Below are 26,517 nucleotides of genomic sequence, written 5' to 3' on the forward strand. Positions count from 1 at the left end.
ATGAAGCTTTTCTTCTGGCTAGGCATTCATAATAGTACTCCCCTGTGGGTTCTCCAATGTCTAATAGGAGCTGAGACTGTACTGCAACATTACTACAGTTGAATTCAAAAGCCAACAGAAACCAAGTTTCACTAATTCCAATGCACATTATATACTGTTCTCCTGAACATACAAGTTTGCTATGTGGATAACTATTTAAAGATGTGGAGAACTAACAAAGGTGAAAACCATTTTCTTCATACAATTCTCTGCTATGTTAAGAAGAGAGTTTTTGCACCACCTCTATGAACAACAGAAGAAAAGCTGAGACTGTAATGTTAAAACACCTGATCATGTAATCATATTGTGTTAGGATGGAATTTGGAATCCAAAAGAGGTCTGAGGGTTTTGCAATAGGTGATGATGTCTTACCTTCTGATGTGCTTATAGTTACAATAGGGCTCATAAGCTCAAGACCCTCATTCCCATCTGAATTCACAGCACGAGCCGCACACTGGACACGAGAACCGGCTTGAAAGTAAATGGAGTCGAGCGTAATCATCTTGGAGGAAGTGAAGAAGGTATCAAAGTCAACCTCCTTCATGGGGCTAGTCACACCATCAGGGCCAGTGGGTGCACTTACAAGCCACCGGTATTGTGTCAGGGTATTATTGATGTTCTCACTGGCACATATAGAACCAGTCTTGTCAAAGTCTTCATATTTAGGATTACAAGCCTGCAGAACAAGGCAGATGTGTCAACAACTTATTTGCTTCATGGCAAAGGAATTTTAATTTGTTAAGAGTCACAAAACTCAACAACATGGAACTTACAACCCCAGTAAATCTCTCAAGAAATCACCTTATTTTGACAGTGATGCTTTTTGCACTTTAATGGTAGGTTAAAAGGCAGGTCTAATTATGCTTATTGAAATAAAAATATGATTTTAAATTATGGTTTATGGGTGAAAACCTAACATAGTTATGAAGGCACAAACTACACTCCCACATGCTACTTTAACTTGAATGTCACTCTTTGATCTAATTCTGCAAATATACTTTGCATTTCAAGATTGCTTTTGTTTATTTATTTATTTATTTATTTAGGAGAACTATTTAACATATGATCTGTTCCTGTGCATAAGGAATGGTGTGAGAAACAACCTGAAGATGCAGATGGACCAAAACCTTCCTCAATGCGTATGAATATTCATGCAAACCTTTCAGTTGCAAAATTACAATGAAAGAAGCCTGTAGTACTTCAACAAACAGTACTCATTTTTCAGTCTGTGGCACTCACTGAAAACAATGGCTCATCTGTTACCTCCAGTGATTTTAGCTCTGCAAATTAAGGCAAGATAATGCAGGAAATAGTAAGGTTATGCAATCACAGACATAGTATGAGTATTAAACTGTTCTTAGTGATGAACGAGTGAAACAACTTTCTAGCTTTTTGTCCTCCTGAAAATTATTAGTTATCCAGACAAATTAGATTAGTTCTTAGGACAGTTCTAGCTTGAACTCATGTGTGACTCACAAAATATGGATTGATACTGAGTGCCTAAAATCCACTGAACAAAACCCATATGCTGATTTTGTTCCATCTTTCCACAGAGATACTCACTGTGATACAGATGACAGGATAGCCAGCTATGGGACTGGTTCTGTCTTTGGCTCTGGAAGTATCATCATATATCAAAAGGGATGCAACTTGAGGGACAGAGGGAAAGGTGACATCTGCCATGCTGTTCATTTCTTCAATGTAAACAATGGCCTTGGCTGTCTGACAATGAAAAGGCAGAAACAGTTCTCTGTAAACATTTAAATAAACAAGCAGACTCAAGCTGGACCTTGATCAGAATACATCTAGCCTTTGCAACATTGTCCCAAAATAGCTTCTAAAACCTCAACTGGATGAGCTACTGAGAAAGGGTTGAGGCACTGGAAAGTATATATTGCAGACTACAAAAGCAAGAGCTAAAATGAATTTTTTCTTTTCAGAACACTGAAGATACCGGACCCTTTAACCTTGTGTCTCAGCTTTCTTGAATCACTTCAGTATTCTGGTAGAACCCTAATGTGCACTGTATGCTTGAACGCCTTGTGGAAATGGGGTGCTTGTCATCAGCAAAGGCTGTGTCTCTGCTGTCTGGCTACCTGGAGTCAGACTATATATATATATGGTGTGATACTGATGAAGCGGCCAAAGAGTTTGAAGAACATTTTATGCAGAATCAGAGGAATATACTGTTTAAAATAAAAGTATGTATGATATAATGCTAAATAACAAGAATGTGTGGCTATTTCATTGCACACAACAAGAATAATATTAACATGGTTTTGACAGCAGAAGTTATATTTCACCTGATTGCTCTTTTTACAGCATAGAGGTTATATTGTATTGCCAGAGAGTGTTTCCAAGAGGACATCAGTTTTTAGGACTGATTCTATGAGGAGAATGTGTCTGGAACGATATCTTGAAGACTTCAGTCTCTCATTGTCTCTCTGACCCCATGAACATTATTGCCTTGGCAACAAACTGTTTTGGGTAGGTGCTACTGTGTCAGCTGGGATGATCCTCTCTGTCTTTTAAGATACAAGCCAAGATGGCGTGTATAAACCTTAAAAGAAGATTAAAGCTATGAGCGAGAAAGTAAGAAGGTCTGTTTACCAGATTTTGTTGTTGAGGACTTTGCATGAATTTGTTACCTGTATTTCTGCAACCATGTTCTCATCAGGCTTCAGGTGAACAGTGAAGGCTTCTCTCATCTCCCTTACTCCATCAAAGAGAACTTCAATCTCCACAAAGTGCTGTGTTTCACCCTCCTTAAACTCAATTTCTAAAAACATGAGACACTTAAAAATAAATCTGTTGTTCATAACAAGCTGTAATTCTAGGCCCAGCCCTGAGAGATGGCAGTTAATACTCACTTTTCAAATTACAGGTATTCATATATTTAGTTTAACCTATTTGATGCTAGAAATAATAATAATGAATAGCAGTGGACACACGTGGAAATCACTGAAAATGAGGCATTATCATCATCAAAAGAGATTTGCAAAGACCAAGATTTGGTCTAATAGAACTTATTAAGTTCTATTACACTAATTATTACATAAATGTTGGTAACATATGTGAATGACCAAAAGACTGAAGAATTCTAAATAAAAAGTATTGTCAGGTCTTACTCAAACAAAATGCATTTTAATACAATGGTATATACTGAAAATAAGGCACAAAGCTAGAACTACACAGAAGAGTACTGTATTTTGAAAAGCATTGTCTCTGAAAAAACATCAGAGGTCATGTCGGATAAAAAGTTCAATCTTAGCTGACTGTATTGGGTTTGCGTGGCAAGTTTTTTTGAGGGGGGGGGGGGGCTGCAGGGGTGGCTTCTGTGAGAAGATGCCAGAAGGTTCCCCCATGTCCGATAGAGCCAATGCCAGCTGACTCCAAGACAGACCTGCCACTGGCCAAGGCTAAGTCCATCAGCGATGGTGGTAGCGCCTCTGGGATAACATATTTAAGAAAAGGGAAAAAAAAACTGTGCAACTGCAGCTGAAGAGAGGAGTGAGAATATGTGAGAGCAACAACTCTGCAGACACCAAGGTCAGTGAAGAAGGAGGGGGAGGAGGTGCTCCAGGTGCCGGAGCAGAGATTGCCCTGCAGCCCCTGGTGAAGACCATGGTGAAGCATATTTTCCCCCTGCAGCCCATGGAGGTCCACAGTGGAGCAGATATCCACCTGCAGCCCATGGAAGACCCCATGCCAGGGCAGGTGGATGCACCCAAAGGAGGCTGTGACCCCGTGGAGAGCCTGTGCTGGAGCAGGCTCCTGGCAGGACCTGTGGACCCATGGACAGAGGAACCCACGCTGGAGCAGGTTTGCTGGCAGGACTTGTGACCCCGTGGGGGACCCATGCTGGAGCACTCTGTTCCTGAGGGACTGCACCCCGTGGAAGAGACCCACGCTGGAGCAGTTTGTGAAGAACTGCAGCCTGTGGGAAGGACTCACGTTGGAGAAGGTCATGGAGGACTGTTTTCTGTGGGTGGGACCCCACACTGGAGCAGGGGAAGAGTGTGGGGAGGAAGGAGCAGCAGAGACAACGTGTGATGAACTGACTGTAACCCCCATTCCCCATCCCCCTGTGCCGCTTTGGGGGAGGAGGTAGAGAAAATGGGGAGTGAAGTTGAGGCCGGGAAGAAGGGAGGGGTGGGGGGAAGATGTTTTAAGATCTGGTTTTATTTCTCATTATCCTGCTCTGATTTGATTGGTAATAAATTAAATTAATTTCCCCAAATCAAGTCTGTTTTGCCTGTGACGATAAATGCTGAGTGATCACCTTGTCCTTATCTTGACCCATGAGCCTTTCATCATATTTTCTCTCCCCTGTCCAGCTGAGGAAGGGAGGGATAGAGCGGCTTGGTGGGCACCTGGCATCCAGCCAGGGTCAACCCACCACACTGACAGAGTTAGAAGAGTACTGTGATTCTTGGATGTATTAACTACTAAAGGAAGAAGAAGTACAGAAACTCTTTAACATTTGTGTATGGAATGGGTAAGAGTGATACTAAAATAGTAGGTGCATTTCTACTATCTTTATTTTTTAAAGGATGTCAAATTAACTGAAGATGACACAGAAATGACCAACAGAAACTGAGGACCAGAAGAAAAAAAAAGACTTGCAGAAAGCGATGTTCTGATTAGTATATTGAAATACCATCATAAACAAAAAATACCAGGTGCTAAAGAGCTCTGCGCTCTAGAGGGACAGGCACAATAAGCAGTCGTGGATGAGAGCTGAAGTATAGGTGGGAAATAAGGCACAGATAAGTGATATGGACTGATCAGTGAAGCAGAATGCTAAGAAACACTCGTCCTCTCCAGTGCTTTCAAACGAAGACTGGATGCCCTTTCTGAAGGATATACTTTCTCTAACCAAAAGTTATTGGGCTCAATACAGAAGTAACTGGGGGAAACAGAGAATCTTGCAATCCACAGTGAGTCTGATTAAGTGATCTAATGATGCCTTCAGCCTTAATTGTTATTAAGCCAAGAAAATACTCTTTGTGGTAATAAACATGCTGTGTGAGAGCTAAGAATTTTAATGAATTTCAGTTTGTCACATTTCCTTCAGATAACCCAGTTCAGGATGTGGGGTTTGTACCCATGGCGGAACAGGCAGGCTCCCTAAACCCACAGATGTTCTGAAACCTGTAGGGAAATCCTGCAGATCACAGACCTTTCTCAAAGGTTTCTGGGCAGAGGCCCAGAGCCTCTTGTTCTGCAGTAGCACATTTCCCTTGAAAACTCTGCTCCTGGTGCTGTCGGTGCACCGCAGGGAGAGGGTAAGCAAGGCAATGCATATAGGTAATGTGTATAGGATAAGTATTAGCTGACACTAAAAATTCTTGTGATTTTCAGGAGGAAAGAGCAAAACTCTGAAATGCAGGAAGCAAAGTGACTGGAATTAGCAAACTCTGGGTTGATAATTTTCTTATTGCTAACAATTTTTCTCTTCAAATATCACTAGTGGGAAATGCTTCTTCTTCTATGGAATTTGGAGATAGCCCAATGTTGTTGCTGGATGTTCAAAAATAAGTCCTATCTTTTAGCTGGACTGGACACCAAAATAGTTTATTCAAAACTGTGAAAACAGTCCAGCAATGAATAATTAATCTTAAAACACAGATTAGTATCATGTATTATCATAAACTTCAGAAGAAAAAAAATTCATAGTCCTACGAAGTCTTAGTCATTCACTAAACCATGTGGGTGGGCTATTAATGGAAAGAAGTTTATCAGCTAAGAAATTTCTCATTCTGTTGCACAACTTCTCTCCTCATTCATTACTAGTGAGAAGCAGTGGGCAGTGAATTGCAGAGATATAGAAAGAAAGCTTAATTATTATGAAAGTAGAAAAATAAACAGAAATAGACATTAATTCCTACATAGAGCAAAAGGCATTAGCTTAATTAATTGCTTGAGAAACAACCACACAATCATATCCTATGAGTAGATGCTTCTGCAGAGTAATGGTATTACACTTTGCAAATGTTACTATGGTGGCACTCACACATTTCTTCCACTTGTACTTGAGGTATAGATGTTTTCAAAGGAGTCACAATTCTTTTGTAAATATCTTCACTGATATCTAGTATTCCAAGAGCAATCTGGCTGTTGCATACCACATGGGATCATGTCCATACTGAATTTGAACAGCAAAACCTCTTAATTGATGTGGTTGCAAAGTATTCTATTCATAAAGTTATTTCATTTTTCAAACATTATGTTACAGTCATGAATAAAAACAAACCGTAGGATATGATAATAATCTGAATGATCCTACCTTCTGATATAGGGTGATAGTCTTCTCCAGAAGTAGCAGATCCATCCTTTGTATGAACTCTCACAACAGAAACCTTGGAAGTGTCTCCCAGACGAAGCACTGGGATTTTTACAACTGCTACTTGCCTTGTGTCCTTTGGTTCATTCACGCTAAATTTGGTCTCACCAAACTTAATAATGGCCTCTGTAATTAGAAGAAAAGTGTTTTTAGAGCACACAAATGGGCTTCCAAAAGCCAATAACAACAAAATAATTTCTTACTGTCTGCATCATCCCGAATCTTTATCAGCGTCTCATTTTGTTCGCCAATAGAGGCACCAAAGGAAGAATCACTTCTTGGAGTGCCAAGAACCAGACGTAGTTCTTCCTCTTCTTCATGGAAGGTATCATCCATAAGCACCAGTGTGCAAGGCTTCTCAGTTTCACCTGCAATCATTCTGAAGGTAATATCATGCAGAACTTAGGTGTTCTTTGCTCTATTACAGCACTTCTCTCCAAGCTCAAGGAACCACAGGCTGCTTCTGCTGGCCAAGGCATCCGCCTTGACACTATATAAATTAATGACTAATGACAATAGTGAAAGCACAATTAGTAATCTTTACCTTTCTATGGAAACTCATTAAAGTGGAATCCCCAATTTTGGGACTTCTCTAAGACAAGTTTCTATTTGGTATATCCACTTCACACGTATTGTTCCTTTTGTTTTATCCTACAATAAAATACTCCTTCTCAGTGACCTCTCCCACAGTGTGCATTTAAAAAATAAATACTTGCACAAGGAAGCAGAGTAATAGAAACTTTCACTAATACTAATGGTAATTTTGTCCTGGAGTTTTTTATTTCAACTCTCTTTTGATTGGACACTCTCCAACTGTGTGGACCTTCACTTATATTACTCCATTTGATTTTAATGTCTTCTAAACTCCCACTGATTCCAAGTGACAATGAATATTTTGTTAAAAATACTTTGGAGTTGCAAAATGCTCAGTTTGAGCACTCATAAATCAATGTGTCTAGACTTACTAGATGTTCAGAGACTCTGGGAAAAAGGCCTTGTCTTAGGCCTTCTACAAGAGCAGCAAGAGTTATGAGTGGTGTATAGAGTGTCTGGCCCCCAGTGTCAGACTTAGTGGGCTCATCATCATGAGAATGACTCCTACATCCCTGACAAAAGGAACAGCACAGGATATGAGAAAGATGAGGTCAATTTACAGTATTTTTCATCATTATACATGCAAATATGATCAAGGCTCTTCAAGATGAAGAACCAGACCAGGATGCTGACTATGTTCATTGTCTGAGGTCGTTTTTTCCCCCTATAGAAAATAAATTATCCATTAGGAGGAGAAAAAAAATTCAAAATATTTATCCTCCTCATTGTTACATGGGAAATGTGAAAACTGTACTGAAACCACCGCATATTGAACACGCCTAAGAAGCTTATGGAAACAAGATATGATCCCAGCAGACCTCTTTGTTACTTGTCTTCACAGAGAAATGGTAGAGCGACACTCAAAAAAAGAGGAAAGTTACTTCCTAAGGGGCCCAGATCCATTAGTCCTAACAAGTTGGACTCTCTTTCCTGGTTGCACAGAAGCAATGGCAAAGGTATACAGTACAAGATAGCACTAAAAGCTGAGGCTAGCTCTAAATAAAGATAGACTGAACAACTCGCTTTACAAGAGAACTATGATACAGGCCTACAGAAATATGAAGGTCATAATTTCTGTGATAAGGGCATGCCAAGGATTTCATGCTGATGACAGAACTTGTTTAGGGCTTGTAAAAAATATTATGTGTGTGTAAACTTAAAAAGACTAAACTGTCTTCTGCACAAATAGAAGGAATCAGCCAATATTCTTTCAAGGTACTAACATCTGATTTATTTGTATTTCATCTCTGATGTGAGATATTAAGTACCTGATATTGGTGAACTGCCTTAGGAAAGCCTCAGTGGCAAAAAAGAATTCAAACAGAAATTAGAGAGCTATATCCCTGTTGAAAGATCTATTACTCATTTCAGTGTAAGTCAAATGTATTTACCAGAAATTTGCTTAACAAAGAGTGGAGCTTCTGAAGTTTCCTTTCTGACAGCAGGTCTGTGCTTCTGTTATATATAGGTATGTTGAACCTGCTTTTGCGATCAAAAAGATTCTGGTACTCAGGCTGAACCTATATGCAGATATGTCCCTTTGGATCCTATTGATTATCCCTCTAGGTCAGAAGTGAAGCAGAAAGAGACAACATAATTTCTGTGCACTCTGTCCATTGTGTACGGAAAAAATCTTGGTTTTCCAGAGTGGTCTTTTTGGCACTACTTTATGAGAAGACACATTAAAACAAAACAAACAAACAAAGCAAAGCAAAGCAAAGCAAAACAAAACATGGTAGACTAAAAGCTTCTAAAATAAGATCAAGAGCTTACCAGGAAGGAATGTGATGATGGAACTGTCAGTATTAGGACGTTCTTCAAAGTCCATCATTACCTGAGCTGAACCTTGCCTTGTGTAGCATCTCACAGTGGATGTGTGTTGGATATCCCCACTCCTATATATCATGGCAGAAATCTGCCCATCATTTTCATTGCCTACATATACAGATTCTTTAAACTGCATCTTAGGCACTGGGAGGAAAAACATAAAAAGCACATGTAAAGTATAATTGCAAAAGTTATCATATCTTCCCTCCACTATTTCAAATTTAGTTATGTTACATTGTACCAGATATATAACATAAGCAGCTAGACAGCAAATGACTTAACAATTGTCTGTATCTGAAACATCTAGATTCACAGGCTTTGGTGTGATTCAAAAGGATAAGTGCTATTCGTGTGTTGCAGTCATCCATCTTCTGCATAAATGTGAAAAGGTAAGAAAAATTATTACTCACAGTCAGACACTGAGTCATTAATGAAGATGGTGGCCTTGCTGGGTTCTCCAAGGGCAGCATTCATGGGCATCCTTAGCACAAGCTCAAACTTCTCAGTTCCTTCTAACACTGGCTGTCCAAGGTCATCCAGAATTACCACACGAAACGTCTGCATATTGACTCCGGGGGAAAAATCCAAATTACGACTGATGCCTACATAATCTACTCCAGCTACCAATGGGAAAGAGATAAAAAATATCAAATTAATAAACAGCATTACCTGTAATGAAAAATAAAAATATCTATCATTAGGCAGTTAATTGTAGGTAAATCTATTTTTTCTTTAAATATAATTTTAAAATTTGCCAAATTCTGCCAGTCATGTAACGCAAAAACATCTTTTGACCATCTAAGTTGGACTATACAATAAAACAAGTCAATATTAAGCTACTTCTTATTTAGTGATTCAAGTCACAAAATGGGGCTGACTCTGTTCTGTTGTAAACCGACAGTTATTCCACTAAAACTAATGAAGTTTGTTTTAAGCGAGAAATGAAAGCAAGCAAAAAGCTTCAAGAGAGACTTTGGAGATGAAGCAAAGTCTTTTGGAAAGAAATTTCATATTATTCTGTAATGAAGATGGAACTTTTGAGACTAATGTAAAAAGGGAAGGAGAAAAGGCCAATGAGCTGACTTTAAGGAAGAACTACTGTTCAGAGGAGTTGTGTAAAACAGAATGAATGGAAACCAAAAGAATCAAATTCTGCTCAGACCATGTCAGGTGAGGTCTGGTATCTTAATGTTAAAGACAGACTGATCTGGATTTGGTTTGCTTTTATGTTTTGTTTTGTTTTGTTTTGTTTTGTTGTAAGCAAAGCAAGCCAATCCATAACAAGCCAATGAGAAGAAAGCAAAAAAACCAAGATACTGACTAAAAAATGACACTCAATCTTGGAATCAAAGCATTAAAGGTACCTAGGACTTTAGTGAAGGACTGAGTTTTAACATTCATTTTTTGGGAGAATAAGTAGCAGAGCTGTGGAAAAGAAGCTTTGGGGGAAACAGTTTCATTTAAATCGAAACAGGGTTTGGAATTCTGTGGATTTGACAGAATTTGGCAAGATTAAAGGCCATCATCAGATGGGCACTTGCCTGGAGTCCCTGCCGCTCTGCCCCAGCGCTAAGCCTCTAAGCCAGATCCATTGCTGCACTGTGTAAGACCAAGAACCAGGTTCATGGCTTTACAGGCAGCCAGCCATGTCAGAGCTTTCAGGCTGTGACCAACAGGCTAGAAAGCCCAAGAGCTGTGCCATTCACAGTTTTGAATCCTAGAGGTCCCGGCACAATGAATTAAGCTTCTTACTGTAAGGAAATATTTTTTTTCCCCCCAGAAATAAAATAACTTAAATATGCGGGATGAGATAAAGACATCAGATCATATAAAGCAAGTTCAGAAATGAAGTAATCATATATTTTTTTCAGACTTCATAATTTTCTTTTTCATGAGAAATAGGATGTTTATCATATATGTTAGGTATGATACATAGATGATGTTTAGATATTGCTGAAATAACTGTAATGTTTTACACAATTTTGCCTCACTGAAAATTAGTTGAGAAGATAAACTCTACCATCCAGTTACACTCAGGATAAGCATCTAAGGAAGATAATTTTTATGCTGTCTTTATATGAATGTCTTAGTTTTAAACATTGTGGTGTGTGGGGGAAAAAAAAAAAAAGAGTACACTAACACTTGATTTTGCAGACAAAGGTTCTGTCAAAGCATCACTGAACCACACAGCTGTAGCAATCCTCTTGCCGCACAGGATACTAGATACTAATTTCTCATTGCCTACACTAAAAATGAGAGGAGCAAACTGCATGCTGCCAGTGATTATAACTCTGTGCCCAGAGTATGCTGTTGAGACAGTAATCAGCTGCCTTTGTTGGGATAGTGTTTTATATGAGGATTTGAAGGCATTTCTCTGAGTGCTGTACTTCACACTTGCTCCTGCCCCTGTTTCTTTGAGAGAAATTCTGTAACTACTTAATTTGTTCTAAGAAGAAAGATCTGCTAAGAGCAAGAAACATATAAATTCCATCTTGTGTAGCTGACTCTTTATCAAGACCAAATGTACTACCATTTGTTGTTGAGATGTATTATGAAACTAGAACAAAACAATAACTTACCCTCTGCAGTTACTGGTTCAGATTTGCGAGACCTCACTGTAACAGAGGCAGCTTTAGACAGATCAGTTCCAGTCCTCCAGACACGTACCTCAATATAGCCAGCACTCTCATCAACATAGTATTCATCATTTCCAAAGTAGAATGCTGGTTCTGGAGAAAGAGGAATAACATCCATAAATGTTTCTTTACCTTACGTTGAAGGTAGCAAGAGAGCATAAAATCCACATTAGACAATGGAGAGCACCTCGCTCTTCTCAGTAAGTGAAATAAAGCTTTTTTTTAAGGTTTAGAATCTTTCTAGGTATTTTTGGCTTCTTTTCAAGTATTGGTTTGCCTATTTTGGGACAGCAATTGTTATATCAGCACTGTGCTCTTTTTCTTGCCTCCTACATTTTCAACTTTGTGTGTCAGCAGGTACGAATCTGTGTGCAAAACCAGATGTGTTATCTCATCAAACTTATTTGAGCTGAGTCCTGTGCGGAAGACAGAAAATTCCTTGCATTTTTCACTTTGGTGCAAAGAGACAAAGGTGAATATAGATAATGAAATCTTAACTTCAATGTTCTCACAGATTCCTGTTGCTAAAACCAGACTGGAACATGATACATAACTGGAGCTGCTTTTGGAAATGTTTTCCAGCTGACCAAATGGGCAAATACTTAATTTTAGTCCCCCCGCATCTAGCATTTAAAACAAAATCAATCTTATTTCATGTAAACTGGCATGTGAATAGTCTTTTATCTTAATATTTAAGTTCCACAGTTTATAAGAAAGAAGAGCAAAAAGCAAAGGAGGTTAAGTGTTATCCCACTTAACAGACATTTTTTTTCCTCCCTTTTTCAGGTTGTCTATCCACGCCAAGTTTACAAAGAAAATGGGCTTAGAAACATAGCCCCGCTTCATCCTGGATGTATATCAGCTCCCCTTTTCTATCCCTTCCATTCCTGTTTCAAACACATACGAGTAAGCACACACAGCCAGTGCCTCAGTTTTCCCACTGCACAGGAGAAATCGTACGTACCTTCCCCAATGGTTGGGATGTAATTTGAAGACCTACACAAGTTCTCTTTGTATTTAATCACAACTTTCTTATGTTGCCTAGTGAGAATTTATTATAATCATGAGGTTACAATATCACAAATATGCTTGAAAATACCATACAGCATATAGCCAACTTGAATTAAGTTGACAAAGATCATAGCAATTAATCAGTGCTCTTTCAGTGGCACTATGAATACGTCCCCATCATCAAGCATAGAAAAAAAAGAAAAAATTCAAAGGAAATGACTGGAAAACTTTATGGTTCTACAGAGCTATGCCTAGCATACAGAAAAGGTACAACTTACCCAAAGGAGGAGACATAAATCCTTTTTAATTGTAAGTGGAAGTTGGGCCCATCATTTCCATGATTCAGTAAGATTTTCTTAAGATCATATGTATGTTGCAAAACCTATGACTTCTATTACAATGGAACAAATGTTTTGGAATTGAAGAACCTGCTTCGGACTACAACTGAGATCAATAAAGCCAAATATTGTGAAGACACTGTATTTTGAAGGTTTTGGAGAGGCTTGTAGGATAACTAGACAGACAAAATACCTTTGCTTTTCTGAAGTACTTGAGGACAATCTGACTGACTACACAGTGTATGGCAACAATCTCCTCTGTGGTAGACTGCTTATTTATTTTTATAGAAAATTGAACAATGTAAAATAGGAATTTAATTAAAACTAACCAGAAGTAATATAAAGTAGTTACTCAGTTATTACTAAGCCAAAACTTCATCTGAGAAGGCAGCAGTTAATATGTATTTTGGAATTGCATTCAAGAGTTAAATTGGAAATTTTGGAGAAAATAATTCTGTCTTCTGCTTTCAAGATTTTTCCTGTATTTCACAACTGGCAAAATAAATTGTTGAAAAACAAGCAAACAAACAAACCCCCTTAATATTGCACATCAGTGAAACAAATGCAGCTGCCTCTCTACTTATCTGCTAAAACTAAAATCATGGGTTGTAACAAATGCATGGAACTGGATGTATTTACTGAAAAACAGTGCAGATTCATAGACCTGCTTGAGCATTATCAAGGTCATCAACCCTTGCAGGATGAAAGACAAACTTGGCAAATGTCTAACTTTGGTAGATGAGAAGGCTTTCTGTTCCAATTTAATTTTTTTAATTCAACACTGTGTATTTAAATGCATGTGTGTTTGTGTGCACAGATAGACACACATCAATCTTACATTATTTGTTTATAGGGACTGGGTTGTCAGTAGTTGCATTTATAGTTGGGACTGCAAAGCTCTTATCTGAAACATTTTTAATAGGTGAATAGGATACACTGTCTGGACCTTTTTGTATAACTACTCGTAACTTTCATGAGACTTCCACTTACAAGGATACTGCAGAACTGGGTATTAGAACTGCAAAGAAATATGCCATTTCAGACATACAGTCATCTTCTAAAATTCTCAAGATGGACAAAGACTCATCCAGCCTCTAGAGGTTAAAAATACAGAATGCCTACTAAGACCAAATGGAAATGGTTATGAATGTGCCAACAGTTAGATAAAGGCAGTTCAAAATATTATCAAATCTAATACATGTAATTTCTTAAACAAGTGTTCTTAAAGTTTAGCACACTTTCCCAAGTCTAATCTTGTTCTTATAATCCTGTTCTCTCTATATTGATGTCCCAGTAGTTCTGGAATTAGATCTGGACTTGGCTGCACCTCATTTTAAGCACTTAAGTGAGAGGTACTCACTTTCACAGCTTGCTTGCTCTCGGTTTACAGGGACAAAGATAGGCCATTCTGAGGTTTCCCAGCATAATGAGCATACAGGAGGAGAGGTGGAATGGCTCACTCACTGCAGTGAGAAAAATCTGAGGAGGTCTGGAAGCATTTCCTTCTACTCACTGACTACACAGGGAACATAGACAATCTGCCTTAAACTAGATGGAAGATATAAAAGAAAATATTAATTTCTTGTAGTGTTATCCTAATGCTTGCTTTATTGCTTCTGAAGAAGAATCCTCACGCAGTTTTTTCCTGTAGTTACAGCCAGACATAACCCCTAAACCCTCAGTTAGCTTGCCTTGTATTCCAGAGTGAGTTTTTCACACTTTTTGAGGCATGTATCTTCAGTGAAAGACACATTCTGCATGGTTACCCATCTTAGGAAACAAATCCTTACAAATGTTTTGTAAGTTCATTTCCTGTAAGCTGTGTTAGTAGCTCCCCAGGGGAAGTAGCAAAGCCAAGCTACTAACAGGGAAAGCATTGTCCTTCTCAGGTCACGGCTGGAAAACACTCTGCTCAATGACTGTGGGCTCGCTTACAGCAGATCTTTAATCTAGTAATCACTCTGAAGAGAGACCACTGCAAATTTAATGGTTCCTCTTACAGAAATAAGAGGAAGTTTTTTTAGACTTTTTTGTTCAGACCCACAGATTTCACTGGCATGAAGTGAAAATAATCAGAGGAGAAAGGTTAGGAGCTTTAGTCCCAGGTTTCTTGGCACGGAAATGAAATCTTTGTCTTGCCTTTGTACTTATATAGTCAGGGGTGTATATCAACTACAGTACTAGTCAGTCATCAAGGAGGAAAACAAACACACTGCTCATGCTGTTAGAAATAGGTCTATCTTTGAATGTATATCAGAAAATCAGTGCGATAGCACAAAAATATTTATTTCCAAGGAGGCTTTTGTTTTTAAAATGACATCCTTACAATCCGCTCTAGAGGGACATGGCAAAAGAGTAGGTTGGTTGTAAGATATGCAAAGTGCCAAATCAGTTTGGGCTGCCAGTGCAAATAACAGCTAGGGCACGATAGTTAGGGCAAACACAAAAGAACAGACACTTCTGTGCTGACACCTTGATAAGCCTTAATACTAAAGTGATTTTCAGTGATATATGCTTCCAGTGAGATATATATATATATATATATATATAATCTCAGGAGGAGAGAAATAACAGAAGAAAACAGACCTGTCCCTCTGACATATTTAGATATTGGGACTAGGAGAAGCAGTTATTACAACTGAACTCATGGTTGATCTTTTCTCGTGGTAAACTGTTTATTCCTGAAAGCTTTTGCCTTCTTTCTTTCCATGCACAGTACAAACAAGGCTATGATGTGAACATTATGAGTTGCCAGAGCTAGTAGAAATCTGTTGTGGTAGTGCAGAAGGTGCAAAATGGTGCTTTGTAAGCCTACTAGCCTGCTCTGGTACAGTCTAGACATGCTACTGCAATGCTGAGTCCAAAGTAATAAGCCCTGATGGTTGACACAGCTAATTAGCTGGGACATAACAACAGACAAACATGGCCAGATTTCCTCTGGACCAGATCTGGCTCATACCCAGACAATGTATACATCCCTACACAATGCTTACTTGCATTTCAGTATCACAGCTAGCATTAAATGACCGAGCTGCTGAGTCTATAACACAAGAGACTCCACCCATCCGAACATGAAGTGGGTGAGTTGTAGATAGACCAGTTAAGAACAAGAGTTCCATTACATTTGAGAAGGAATGGGCATTTACTGTTTAATAGCAGTAAAGGTCAACTTCTGTAATCTCTCTTATATATGCATGATAATGGGAGCAAAAGAAAAGCTCAGAAAAACTGTCCATTACAAAAAGTTTATATTATGATATTATGAAAGAGGACTTTAACATCTGAAACTAGGTAGCACCATTCTACAGCTATTTACACACACTTGAAGCTATGCAAGCAACTGAGCTTGCATTTAGCACAATGAATTTAATTTGCCAAGTAATTTATTTTTGCTGAATGCTGTAGAAGCAGGGGTCAAGATTACAGTCAGAGCTCAGTTCTGGAGTAGGTACCTATTGTGCAAATGCCAATAGCTTTTTATTTGATGTGGTCAAAACAGATTACTTTTCAAATTCATATCTTGTAATCTTAACAGCTTTCATCTTCTTAGCACTATTGTCATAACTTTTGCATTTAAAAAGTAAATTCACCTCAGAATCAAAATAACTATTTGCAGCCAAATTGCCACACACATTATCTCAAGCAAATGCCTGCATTTCCATTTGTCTCAACAGCCCATTTCTGTCTAGCAGCTTACAATGACTTTTTAAAGGATACTGCAAAGATTATAGCAGGTAAAAGGACAGACTCAAATTAATGCAACCTTTACCAAATTCAGTTCTATTTTGTAAGAAAAACACACAATTTTTTTTAATCTACAAAGGCAGTGCATACATTGACTGGACTGGTTCATCACTGAATTACTCTCATTTTACGCAACTTAACCCCATAATTTCAGTAGAGTAACACAGTGTGAATTGAGATCAATAACTGCTATGAACAACATAATATATGATTCACTTTTAATTAATTTATGATACTTACTAATTCAGTATAGGTCTTTACATTTTAACTCACCCTTTATGTTAAAGTGCATCCGTGCTTCAGTTTCTCTACACACAGTACCATCACAAGCAGCACCTGCCTAGCAGGCCTGGAATCCACATCTAACCTCTCTGCTACGTGAATAAATAAAACTCAAATGTGAGCAAAGTAGCACAGTAAAGGAAGTAGACTACAGCCCTAGCTGCAAGACTGAGGATGGCAGTAAGACGGCTACAGTGATACACCATCTCTGGTCATGTACTCTTTCCTTCTGGTCAGTCCCATCCCTGCTGCAAGGACAGCCTGCAGCGTACTTTGCAGCCTGAAGAACTGAGCTAATTCTGATTTTTCTTAATGGCAGGTTGCAATTCATAATGGTTCAGTAATAACTAGATGAGCTACAGAGTATGCCTGAACCATGGAGAGTAAAGACATCTGAGTGCATGAAGCCATGCTGTAGCTCAACTTGTTCAAGATGCGTGCCTTTAAACTGAAGATGAATTTTTCAACAATTAGTTAACTATTACGTACAAGATGGTAATGAACAGTCTTAAGTTGTCTCCCAGCTATAACTGGCATTTCAGGAGAAAAGCTAATGTGTGAGGTTGACTATTATAAGTGACCTTCTCTTGGAAGCAATTCATTTACCTTTGTTGGTTTGCTGAGAAACGTTGCTACCTTTCCAAAATACCAAATTCAGATATATGTGAACTAACATATACATGAAAATATTTATTAGTAGCAGTAGTATTGTTATGATCCTTGCACACGTCCTCAGGATATAACCTACAGACCTTGATATCACTGGAACTATCACAGGGGTCAGAGGAGCTTTTCCTGTGTTCAGAGTCTGAGGACAGGGCCAAAAGATTTTTCCTGCTACAAGTACATCAAGCGCCAACCACTTGCCCAAACTATTCCATAATCCAGATAATTGCTTCATGTGCCAATGTAAATAAAAATATAAAGACTAATAGCTGAAGAAACAAACACTTTGGAATTTGGGGACACACCCAAACGTGATGGTATTGCCTGCAGCCACCATCTGACTTTCACATACCTTTTTCCTACTGGCTAGACCTCCCACAGAGCATGAAAACAACACAGAATTTTCTACATGTCCTATTTTTAAAAAGAATGAGATTAGTTTTATGTAAGAGGCCCAGGAAATGGCATCAGTAACAAATTCTCAACGAACTGATGAAACAGAGGCAGGCAGATAAATGGGAAGGCTTGGCAGTAATATTTAAATATACCACACACAAGCTACCTCACAAGGAGGCCAAGCGTGAAGGAGCTCACAGTCATTCATACATGAGATAACAAATGAGGACTCCTACAAACAGAACTGGTAGGAGAAGCTGAGCAGCATTTTAGAAATCAAGCTACATAAAGATACAGCATGTAGCCACTTCTAAATTTTTGTTTCACATTTTAATCGAGTAATTAGTTTACTACTGGGCCTTGCAGAAAAAGCAGTCTGTAGAATGGGTCTGAGTCTAATAAGTACATTTGCAAAAACAGAGGTTTTCTGAGAAGAATATTTTCAGTTTTTCTCTTCCAAAGTGTGTTCCTCACACCTACACTCATATCAAGAAACATAACCACAAAATCACAATAGCTCATTCTATGAATGTTTTCTTTATAATACCTTGTAACATCATCCCCTTAAATCATGACCCTGATCTCTAAGATTTTAAAGCCCAAAGTCATAGTGATGACAATTATGTTTTCTCCCCAGCTGAGATTTCCACTGGTTGGCAAGTAGTACTTGTAAGGCTTTTGAATGATAAGCAAGCATTTTGTGGTTTGGTAATGAGAGCTGATAGGAAGATGGTGAGGAAATTGTGGAGACTCAATAGCAAAGACGGAATTCCTGGACTTTCATAAAAGCAAATGCATGCTGAAAATGGGTGAGCTTCTTATACAAGGAAAGCCATTAGACTTTGAGAAAAAGGATATAACAATATTCTAAAGATCAAAATAAATCCAAATTGTGCAATTTTTGAGAGTAATTTTTCACAGAATCGCAGAATGGTTTGGGTCAGAAGGGACCTTTAAAGATGGTCTACTCGAACCCCACTGCCATGGGCAGGGACATCTTTCACTAGATCAGGTTACACAAAGCCCCATCCAACCTGACCTTGAACACTTCCAATGATGGGGCATCCATAACTTCTCTGGGCAACCTGTTCCAGTGTCTCATCAACCTCATCATAAAAAAATTCTTCCTTATGTCCAATCTAAATCTACCCTCTTTCAGTTTAAAACTGTTGCCTCTTGTCTCGTCACTACAGGTCCTGGTAAAAAGTCTCTCTCCATCTTTCTTATAAGTCCCCTTCATATATTAAAAGGTCGCAATAAGGTGTCCCCAGAGCCTTCTCTTTTCCAGGCTGAACAACCCCATCTCTCTCAGCCTTTCTCCATAGGAGAGGTGTTCCAGCCCTCTGACCATTTTTGTGACCCTGCTCTGGACCCACTCTATCAGATCCATGTCTGTCTTGTGCTGAGGACCCTAGAGCTGGGTGCAGTACTCCAGGTGGGGTCTCACAAGAGCAGAGATGGGGAGAATCACCTCCCTTGACCTGCTGGCCACATTTCTTTTTATGCAGCCCAGGATATGGTTGGCTTTCTGGGCTGCAAAATGCACATTGCTGGCTCATGTCCGATTTTTCATCCACCAATATCCCCAAGTCCTCCTGCACAGGGGGCGATACCATTCATCCCCCAGTCTGTACTGATATTGAGGATTGTCCCAACTCAGGTGCAGGACCTTGCACTTGGCCTTGCTGAGCTTCCTGAGGTTCACACGGGCCCATTCCTCAAGGCTGACAAGGTCCCTCTGGATGGCTTCCCTTCCCTCAAGCCTGTCAGCTGTACCACTCAGCTTGGTGTCAACTGCAAACTTGCTGAGGGTGCACTAAATCCCACTGGCTATGTCATCGATGAAGATATTACATAGTATTGGTCCCAGTGCGGACCCTTGAGGAACACCACTCATTAGTGGTTTCTGTTTGGACATTGAAACATTGAGTGTAACTATTTGGATGTGGCCACCCAGCTAATTTCTTATCCATCTAACAGTCCATCCATCAAACCCCTATCTCTCCAATTTAGAGGTAAGAATATTGGGCGGGGACTGTGTCAAAGGCCTTGAAGAAGTCTAGGTAGACGACATTTGTAGCACTTCCTTTGTCCGCTGATGCAGTCACTCCATCATAGAAGTCCACTAGGGTAGTGAGGCATGATTTGCCCTTGGTGAAGCCATGCTGGCTGTCTCTAATCACTTCCCTGTCTTCTGTATGTTTCTATATATCTTCCAGAAGGATCTGTTCCGTGATCTTACCAGGCACAGAAGTGAGGCTGTTAAATTCATTTTAACCAAATGAATTACAAATCTGAATCTTATCAAACTAGCAAATGTGTTTGGTTTCATTGAAGAATAAATGAAGAAGAAGGGAGGCACTATTATTATAACTATCATTAGTACAAATGGTGCAGAGAAGAGGAATAGCATAACCAAGAAATGTAAAATACTTTGTTTTCCCGGTGGCTGTTGGTATTTGTATATAATTTCTGGCACAGTTTGTACCACATTTTTTAAAGAAAATTATGATCCTCTTCATTCTTGTGGATAGTTATTAAATCTGTTCTTCTGCCTCTATACACAGACTGTTCTGGACTGGAGACATCTTGACCATATCACAAGAGAGGCTAAGAAAGATACTGCCCCAATTCTGACTTTAGATTTTTGCACTTTTGCTATTCAGTCACAATGCTAGTTATGTTGAGTTTGCTTAACTGGCAGAAACAATTTCTTACAGGCTTTTCTGCCCACATACAGTGAGAACACATTTAGCCCACTGAGGTCTGAGAAGAAAAACATTCAAGAGATCTTCCGTGCTCCATTTACAGGAGCTAATGTTGAGGACGAGACTCAGTAGAGAAGACAGAACAGAAGGGAAAACAGAACAACAGCCAGACTTATCAGACCACAAAAGCAGAGCTGTAATGACAGAAAATATGCTCTGCTGTATGTTAAAAGTTCTTGAATTCTCTCTTTTGGACTTCCGACCCCATTCGTGTGGGAGGGAAGAGAAAAGAATTGCCTGACAGACAGATATGTGAGACAATAACTGAGTTAATCCTTTGATGATTTACACATCCAAAAGGAGAATCAATGTCATTAAAGCCCAATGGGGTACACTGCTTACTCTGTTGTTCAGTATCCTTTGGGTCTTCAAAGACTGATGAGCAAAATGGCAAAGTCTCAGTATAAGGAGCTTCAGAGGAAGCAAGGTGATCTGAAGAAACCGTAGGAAAACTGAATGCACCAAGATGTCCTACACAACTTGATTATCCAAATCTTAAACACACAAAGCACTCACTGGGTCACTAAATTCACTCCTTATAATCGCAAGCAACCAAGAACAAGTGATTAATTTAGAATGGTGTGCTAGGCATTCATTACATTTTCAAACAGTCTATAATAAATATAAGATCTGTAGGACAAAGACCAAAGCCATAAAAAATATAACATGCTACAGGAAGACAGGAGAGAAAGATTTTCAATGTACTCTTGAGTGAACTGTCATAAAACAATGATCCATTAGGCTCTGGAAAACAGCATCAGTACATGTAAGAACACCATCTCATCTAACTCATTCTAGATTTAACAGAAAGTATCAATTTTCTACAGTTCATGTAGTTTCGTACCTTGTGCTTATCAACTATTTTATGTGCTTTGAGTACAAAACTCAAAAGCTGTTTTCTATATTTCAACACTCTCCTAGAAATACTATTATAATTCACATAGAACTGTAATAACACATACGTAACCTAACCATTTAAGAACCTGCAGTAGTGAAGGCTTAGATATATGCTGCTCCGCCAGTTGAGTCCTCTATCGTAAAGGAGCCATCTGAAATAGATGCGACAACGTACTGTCTGGAGGTCATGGTCTGTCCTCCTTACATACTAAAGGAGCCTGTATCATAAGGTTAGACTATATACCTAGTTATTAAGCAGCTAAGTGAAGATGAGATTAATCCAACCTCTGTAGTTCATATATATATAATGTGTGAGTGTGTACCTGCATACACATGCATATAATAAAGTGTCAGTAACAGATAATGCTAGAAAGCAAATCATAAATGCGCCTGGTTGCCTTTATAGAATGTCCTACTGTAAGATATGACAAATTTATTTCTGTGATAGACAGCAACTCGGGATTTTCCAAAATCTTTAAGGCTATCATCATAAATTGAACATTTTTCATTCTTTTGAACTGGTGATAATAAGAAATCATAAGTAAAGAAAACTGGGAGTATAACATGTGTCATAAATTGGCTGTCTTCCACTTTTTCCCTTGATTAGTTGCCAATCTGGCCACCTGCCACAGACTGGGGAAAGGGGAGGGGTCACATAGAGATTTTACCTAATGAGAGGACAAAAGAAGTTAAAACCTGCACAGAAGTGCCAGAGGCATCAGACCCACAGGCACTGTAAAATAGAAAAGGGAGAAAGATGGCTCTATAGAGGAAAAAAGAACAACTAGTTTGTTATTTTAGTCATCTCCAGAGAATGGTGAAGGATACTTGGCCAAATCACGAGTCCAGTCCGTAATATAACACTGGGCATGCTCTGCCTACCTTATGCTCTACCTTAAACTGAACGGGTGTTTGGTTGATCTTGGTAGTTAATATCTGCCAGTCTATTTGCCCAATTTTAGTTACAACCTATTGTCGAAACCTATTGTTGAAAGTAAAAAGACATATTGGATTGCCTGCCTCAGCGGCCAGCGGAAATTCCAGATAGCCTTGTGAGATAAGGATGTCCCTCTGACAAACCACGTTACTAACAGTATATTTAATTATCATCAGCTGGAAATCTGGCTCATTACACACACTGAAAGCTAGCTGATACTGTATGCCTACTGGGACACTGAATCCAAAGCTTGTATTTATAATGCAGCATTGCAGAGCTGACTTTCTGCCTCTTTTCAGGCTATTGATAGTAAACGTCAATATGGACTTTACTACTCCAAGCAAGTTGGACAAGTGCTAGTGGCTACTGATTTCGAGAACATGGTCTAATGATTTCCAAAGTTTAATTAACTGTACGGGGAGTGACAGCAAATGTTTTAAAGAAATCTCCAGAAGACTAAAGAATTAATCTGTTCTGTTTAACCTCTAACATTGGCTTTCTGCATTATCATACCATGATCATATCATCATACAGTTTACTCAGATGTAAAATATTCCCAGCTAGTGCTATCCTCTATCATGTGCGTGATACGAGTGATCGATTCTGTTCAGTAGGTTTAAAGAAAATGGTAAGCAAACCTCCAACATAAACCTGAGTCCTTTGCTTTTCCAGCCTTGATGTAGAAATGTCAAGAAGAAGTCTGAACGGCTGCTTGCCCATCTAATGTGAATGAAGTGGAACAAATGTATTTAATGTACTTCCTGCTGTGAACAGCATGAGGCTTCAACAATTCCACTAAGGCAAGATGACTGTCAGCCTGTCTGTAAGGTTGTGTGCTCTCATGGCAACACTAAATACAGTAGCATGGAATTAAAATCACATGGGAAGACAGCCACTGACAGAAAACTTGAAGCAAACAAAGTACTTTTACACATTCTCCGCTTAGCTGCAAACTTCCAGCTCTGCATTCATCACACCTCTTCTCTTCTGGTTTCCAAATGTGATTACAAACCAAGAGTTTAAAATTTTCTCACAATACAAAACAGAGTAAGTAAGAAAGAGTCCAAATCAGCAACCCAACAATCAAAACATTTGACTATGGAGAGCAGAGCTTTGACTGCAAGCCTTGTTGCAAGTGCTAAAGCATTTTGTATCAGGCTTGTTGCACACAACGCAGCAACGCTGTTAGTGTTGGAACCAAATTACAGACTCCTCATTACCAGATTAGTACTAACAAGAGAGTTTATCTCATTTTTTCTCTATATATGTGAAATGATTTCAGAGTCACAGCTTCAGTTGGAAAAACAGAGAGCACTTCCAGGCTGATCTTGCTTAGTTGCTAAGTGCCTGGGGATTAAGGCATTTCCATGGAAGACTGGGGTCTGAGTGTTTTCAGGGTCTGAGACTAAACTTCAGGACTCCTCTCTCCAAGGGGAATGAGAAGTGCACAGCAACCTCATCTTCCTTTTCCTAGAAACATAATATTGATCTATTATGTAAAGTGCCTCCTCTGAATGAGCTTTATGCTGAACTCTGTGCTCTTCATGCAGGATAGGTACGTCCTGAGCCAATCAACTGACCTCAAATTCTTCAGGGATTTCTGTTCATCCCCCAAATCCTTGAAAGGCATGAAGACGAGTAGTTCACCCCACCAATTCTGGATAGATTTAGTAACACAAGTTCACATTTGTATGGAAAACAGCTGAATTTTTTTGTTGGGTTTTGGATTTTATCTTGAACACATCTAAATACCTATTGAAACACTCTTCAGCATTCATTTTTTTAGATTTCAACTAGATTCTTTTAGATTTTTCTTTAGAAATCATAATTATTTTATGAAGCAGGAATAGCTATGTATCTCTTTGTTATTTAATGGCATTTCATAGTAGGAGTTGTTTTAACACAAAATTAGAAAGAATTCCTTCCTTCATGCCCAGTAGCGCTTATGACTTTGGGATGAATGGCAAATTAAAATATCTAAGGGTAGGTTTTATACATACTGTCAGAAATCAAGGCATTCAAATGCACAACGTACACATGGTGATGGATCTCAACAGTTTAGATATTTCTAGAATGGGATGGTTCCTGGGAGTACATCTGTCTTTTCATTAACTATGGAAGGATCCCAGCTTGAATGAGATGTCTAAATATATAGATGGCTAATATCAAGTGAGATTACTGCCACCTCAAAAGCAGATGATTTGCATAGGTCTTTCCCTTGCATGTTTTTCTTCCAGTGTTTCATGGTAAGTAACTATCACCTCTGACTCAAACAGATCCATGTTTTTATGTTTTAGTGGTTAAATTGTAGTGGCACATGTAACTTTGAATCCAAGATTACCATGTACAACTCTGTTGTGTATTCATAGGAAAAGTCCCTTCCAAAGTAAGAAATGTCCCAACAGCAGCACCAATTTTAAAAACACCTTTATCAATATATAAATACCTGTGCATGTTCTACATAATATGATTTTTTTTCAGATTTTGCTTTGGCAGCACCACACAACTGTATAATCCCCAATTAACGTATTCAGTTGCCAGGAATTTCTTTAATATAGTCTGGTTCACTAGAAAATTGAGCACACCTCTTTTACTTTTTGTTTATTGTCATGATTGTATAGCAACTCAGCTATTTTAGTTAGACCCTAAGGGCCTTCTCTAGAAATAAAAGAAGAAGAAAAGACTTTGATGATAGGTACTGAAGGTGAATGTTTCCTAATTAACTTGCATCGAATGCCAGAGGAGATAAGGTAATGTTGCTAGTGCTGACTTGACTTCCACAGGAAAGATCTCATGTAGTATTATTAAACTTTGACCTTTTCTGTTTGTGTCTTTTGACCTGAAGAAGTCAATGCATAATGTTAATCCAGTCACAGTACTTGGAGAAATCACAACTTAATGACATGCTGTGACATTCGTCCAAAGAAACTTTGTTAAGTAGAAGATGAATTTAAACAAACAATGAGAAAAATATATCAGTAGATGTGAAGTAAGGAGACTGAAGGTGGACTACAGAATTTAGTATGATAACATTACTATAGTCATAGGCATATATGTGCCAAAGCTTTTATCCACTTCTATCTTAGGCATTTTCTGAATGAAATTTTATTGTTATAAGCTAAAGAAAAGGCTTTTTATTTCACATAGCATACTGGTTTAACTTACTAAAATTAATTTTGTGCACTGCAAACAATAATAACCAATGCTTCTTAAAATCCCCTGCTTATTTACACAGAATTTCAATCGTGACTGCCAGGGTGTTAAATTGCTCACAGATTACATAAATATGTGTGTATATACACAATTGGAAATAAGCATATATGTATATGTGTGTGTGAATACATAAATAAATATGTAAGGTATAACTTACAGTTTATCTACTCTGTAGTCTGTACCCTGCTTTTTATAAAACAGGCAGCACAACAGATCTCAGATGAACCAAAATGCATATAGACTTTTCTGTTACCATGCATTATGTTTTTGTGCAAACTAAAAGCATGTGGTAGAAAATTTTACCGGTAAGTGAATTGTCAGTAAGTTTTTGAACTCTCTGGAATTTTTTGTGGGAATACTTTCACTGATACAGAAAGCAAAAAAGGAGTTCTGTCACGCTATTTCAAACATGCCACATGAAATATTTAAGTGCAAAAAGACAAGTGAATGTTTGTAAAAAATGATCCAAACCTATCCTTCAAAGCCGCCTTATACGTACAATATCCAAAATATTGTTTACTCTTACCAACAGATGTTTCAGTTGTTACATAGTGAAAATGTTCTACTCTAATGTCCCAAACACTTCCCCAGCTTTTTTAATAAATCCCGTAATATTATTATTATTTTATTTGTTAAGTAATTCCTGTTTAAAAGTTTGTAGCATTGAGGCAAGTTGTGCTCATAAATGCAGCAAATATTATACTTAAAACTGAATGGTGGTATACAAACCAAATTACTGCTCATGTTTTCTAATGGCAGTGTTAAAATAAAGGAGATTTCTTGTTAAATTCCCTAATATCTTGTACGAGTTTCATAAACTGTT

General features: G+C 38.5%; 2 protein-coding genes across 2 annotated transcripts in view; both read right to left on the reverse strand.

Moving 5' to 3' along the window:
- The window catches only part of LOC142404027 (FRAS1-related extracellular matrix protein 2-like), a 32,504-nt gene extending 30,759 nt beyond the window's left edge, over positions 1–1,745 (reverse strand). The window contains exons 1-2 of the mRNA XM_075490430.1: positions 1,603–1,745; positions 412–715 (exon numbers count right to left, since the gene is read on the reverse strand). Of these exons, the coding sequence (XP_075346545.1) occupies positions 412–715; positions 1,603–1,731 (433 nt within the window). The 5' untranslated portion in view covers positions 1,732–1,745. The remainder of the gene's footprint in view (positions 1–411; positions 716–1,602) is intronic.
- Positions 1,746–2,645: 900 nt separating this feature from the next.
- Positions 2,646–26,517, reverse strand: part of LOC142408076 (FRAS1-related extracellular matrix protein 2-like) — a 115,889-nt gene continuing 92,017 nt past the window's right edge. Inside the window, exons 8-13 of the mRNA XM_075498087.1 lie at positions 11,386–11,535; positions 9,217–9,426; positions 8,753–8,950; positions 6,589–6,753; positions 6,329–6,511; positions 2,646–2,818 (exon numbers count right to left, since the gene is read on the reverse strand). Of these exons, the coding sequence (XP_075354202.1) occupies positions 2,646–2,818; positions 6,329–6,511; positions 6,589–6,753; positions 8,753–8,950; positions 9,217–9,426; positions 11,386–11,535 (1,079 nt within the window). The remainder of the gene's footprint in view (positions 2,819–6,328; positions 6,512–6,588; positions 6,754–8,752; positions 8,951–9,216; positions 9,427–11,385; positions 11,536–26,517) is intronic.

Source organism: Mycteria americana, chromosome 1 (genome assembly GCF_035582795.1).
Source record: "Mycteria americana isolate JAX WOST 10 ecotype Jacksonville Zoo and Gardens chromosome 1, USCA_MyAme_1.0, whole genome shotgun sequence".
In the NCBI taxonomy this organism is placed as follows: Eukaryota; Metazoa; Chordata; class Aves; order Ciconiiformes; family Ciconiidae; genus Mycteria; species Mycteria americana.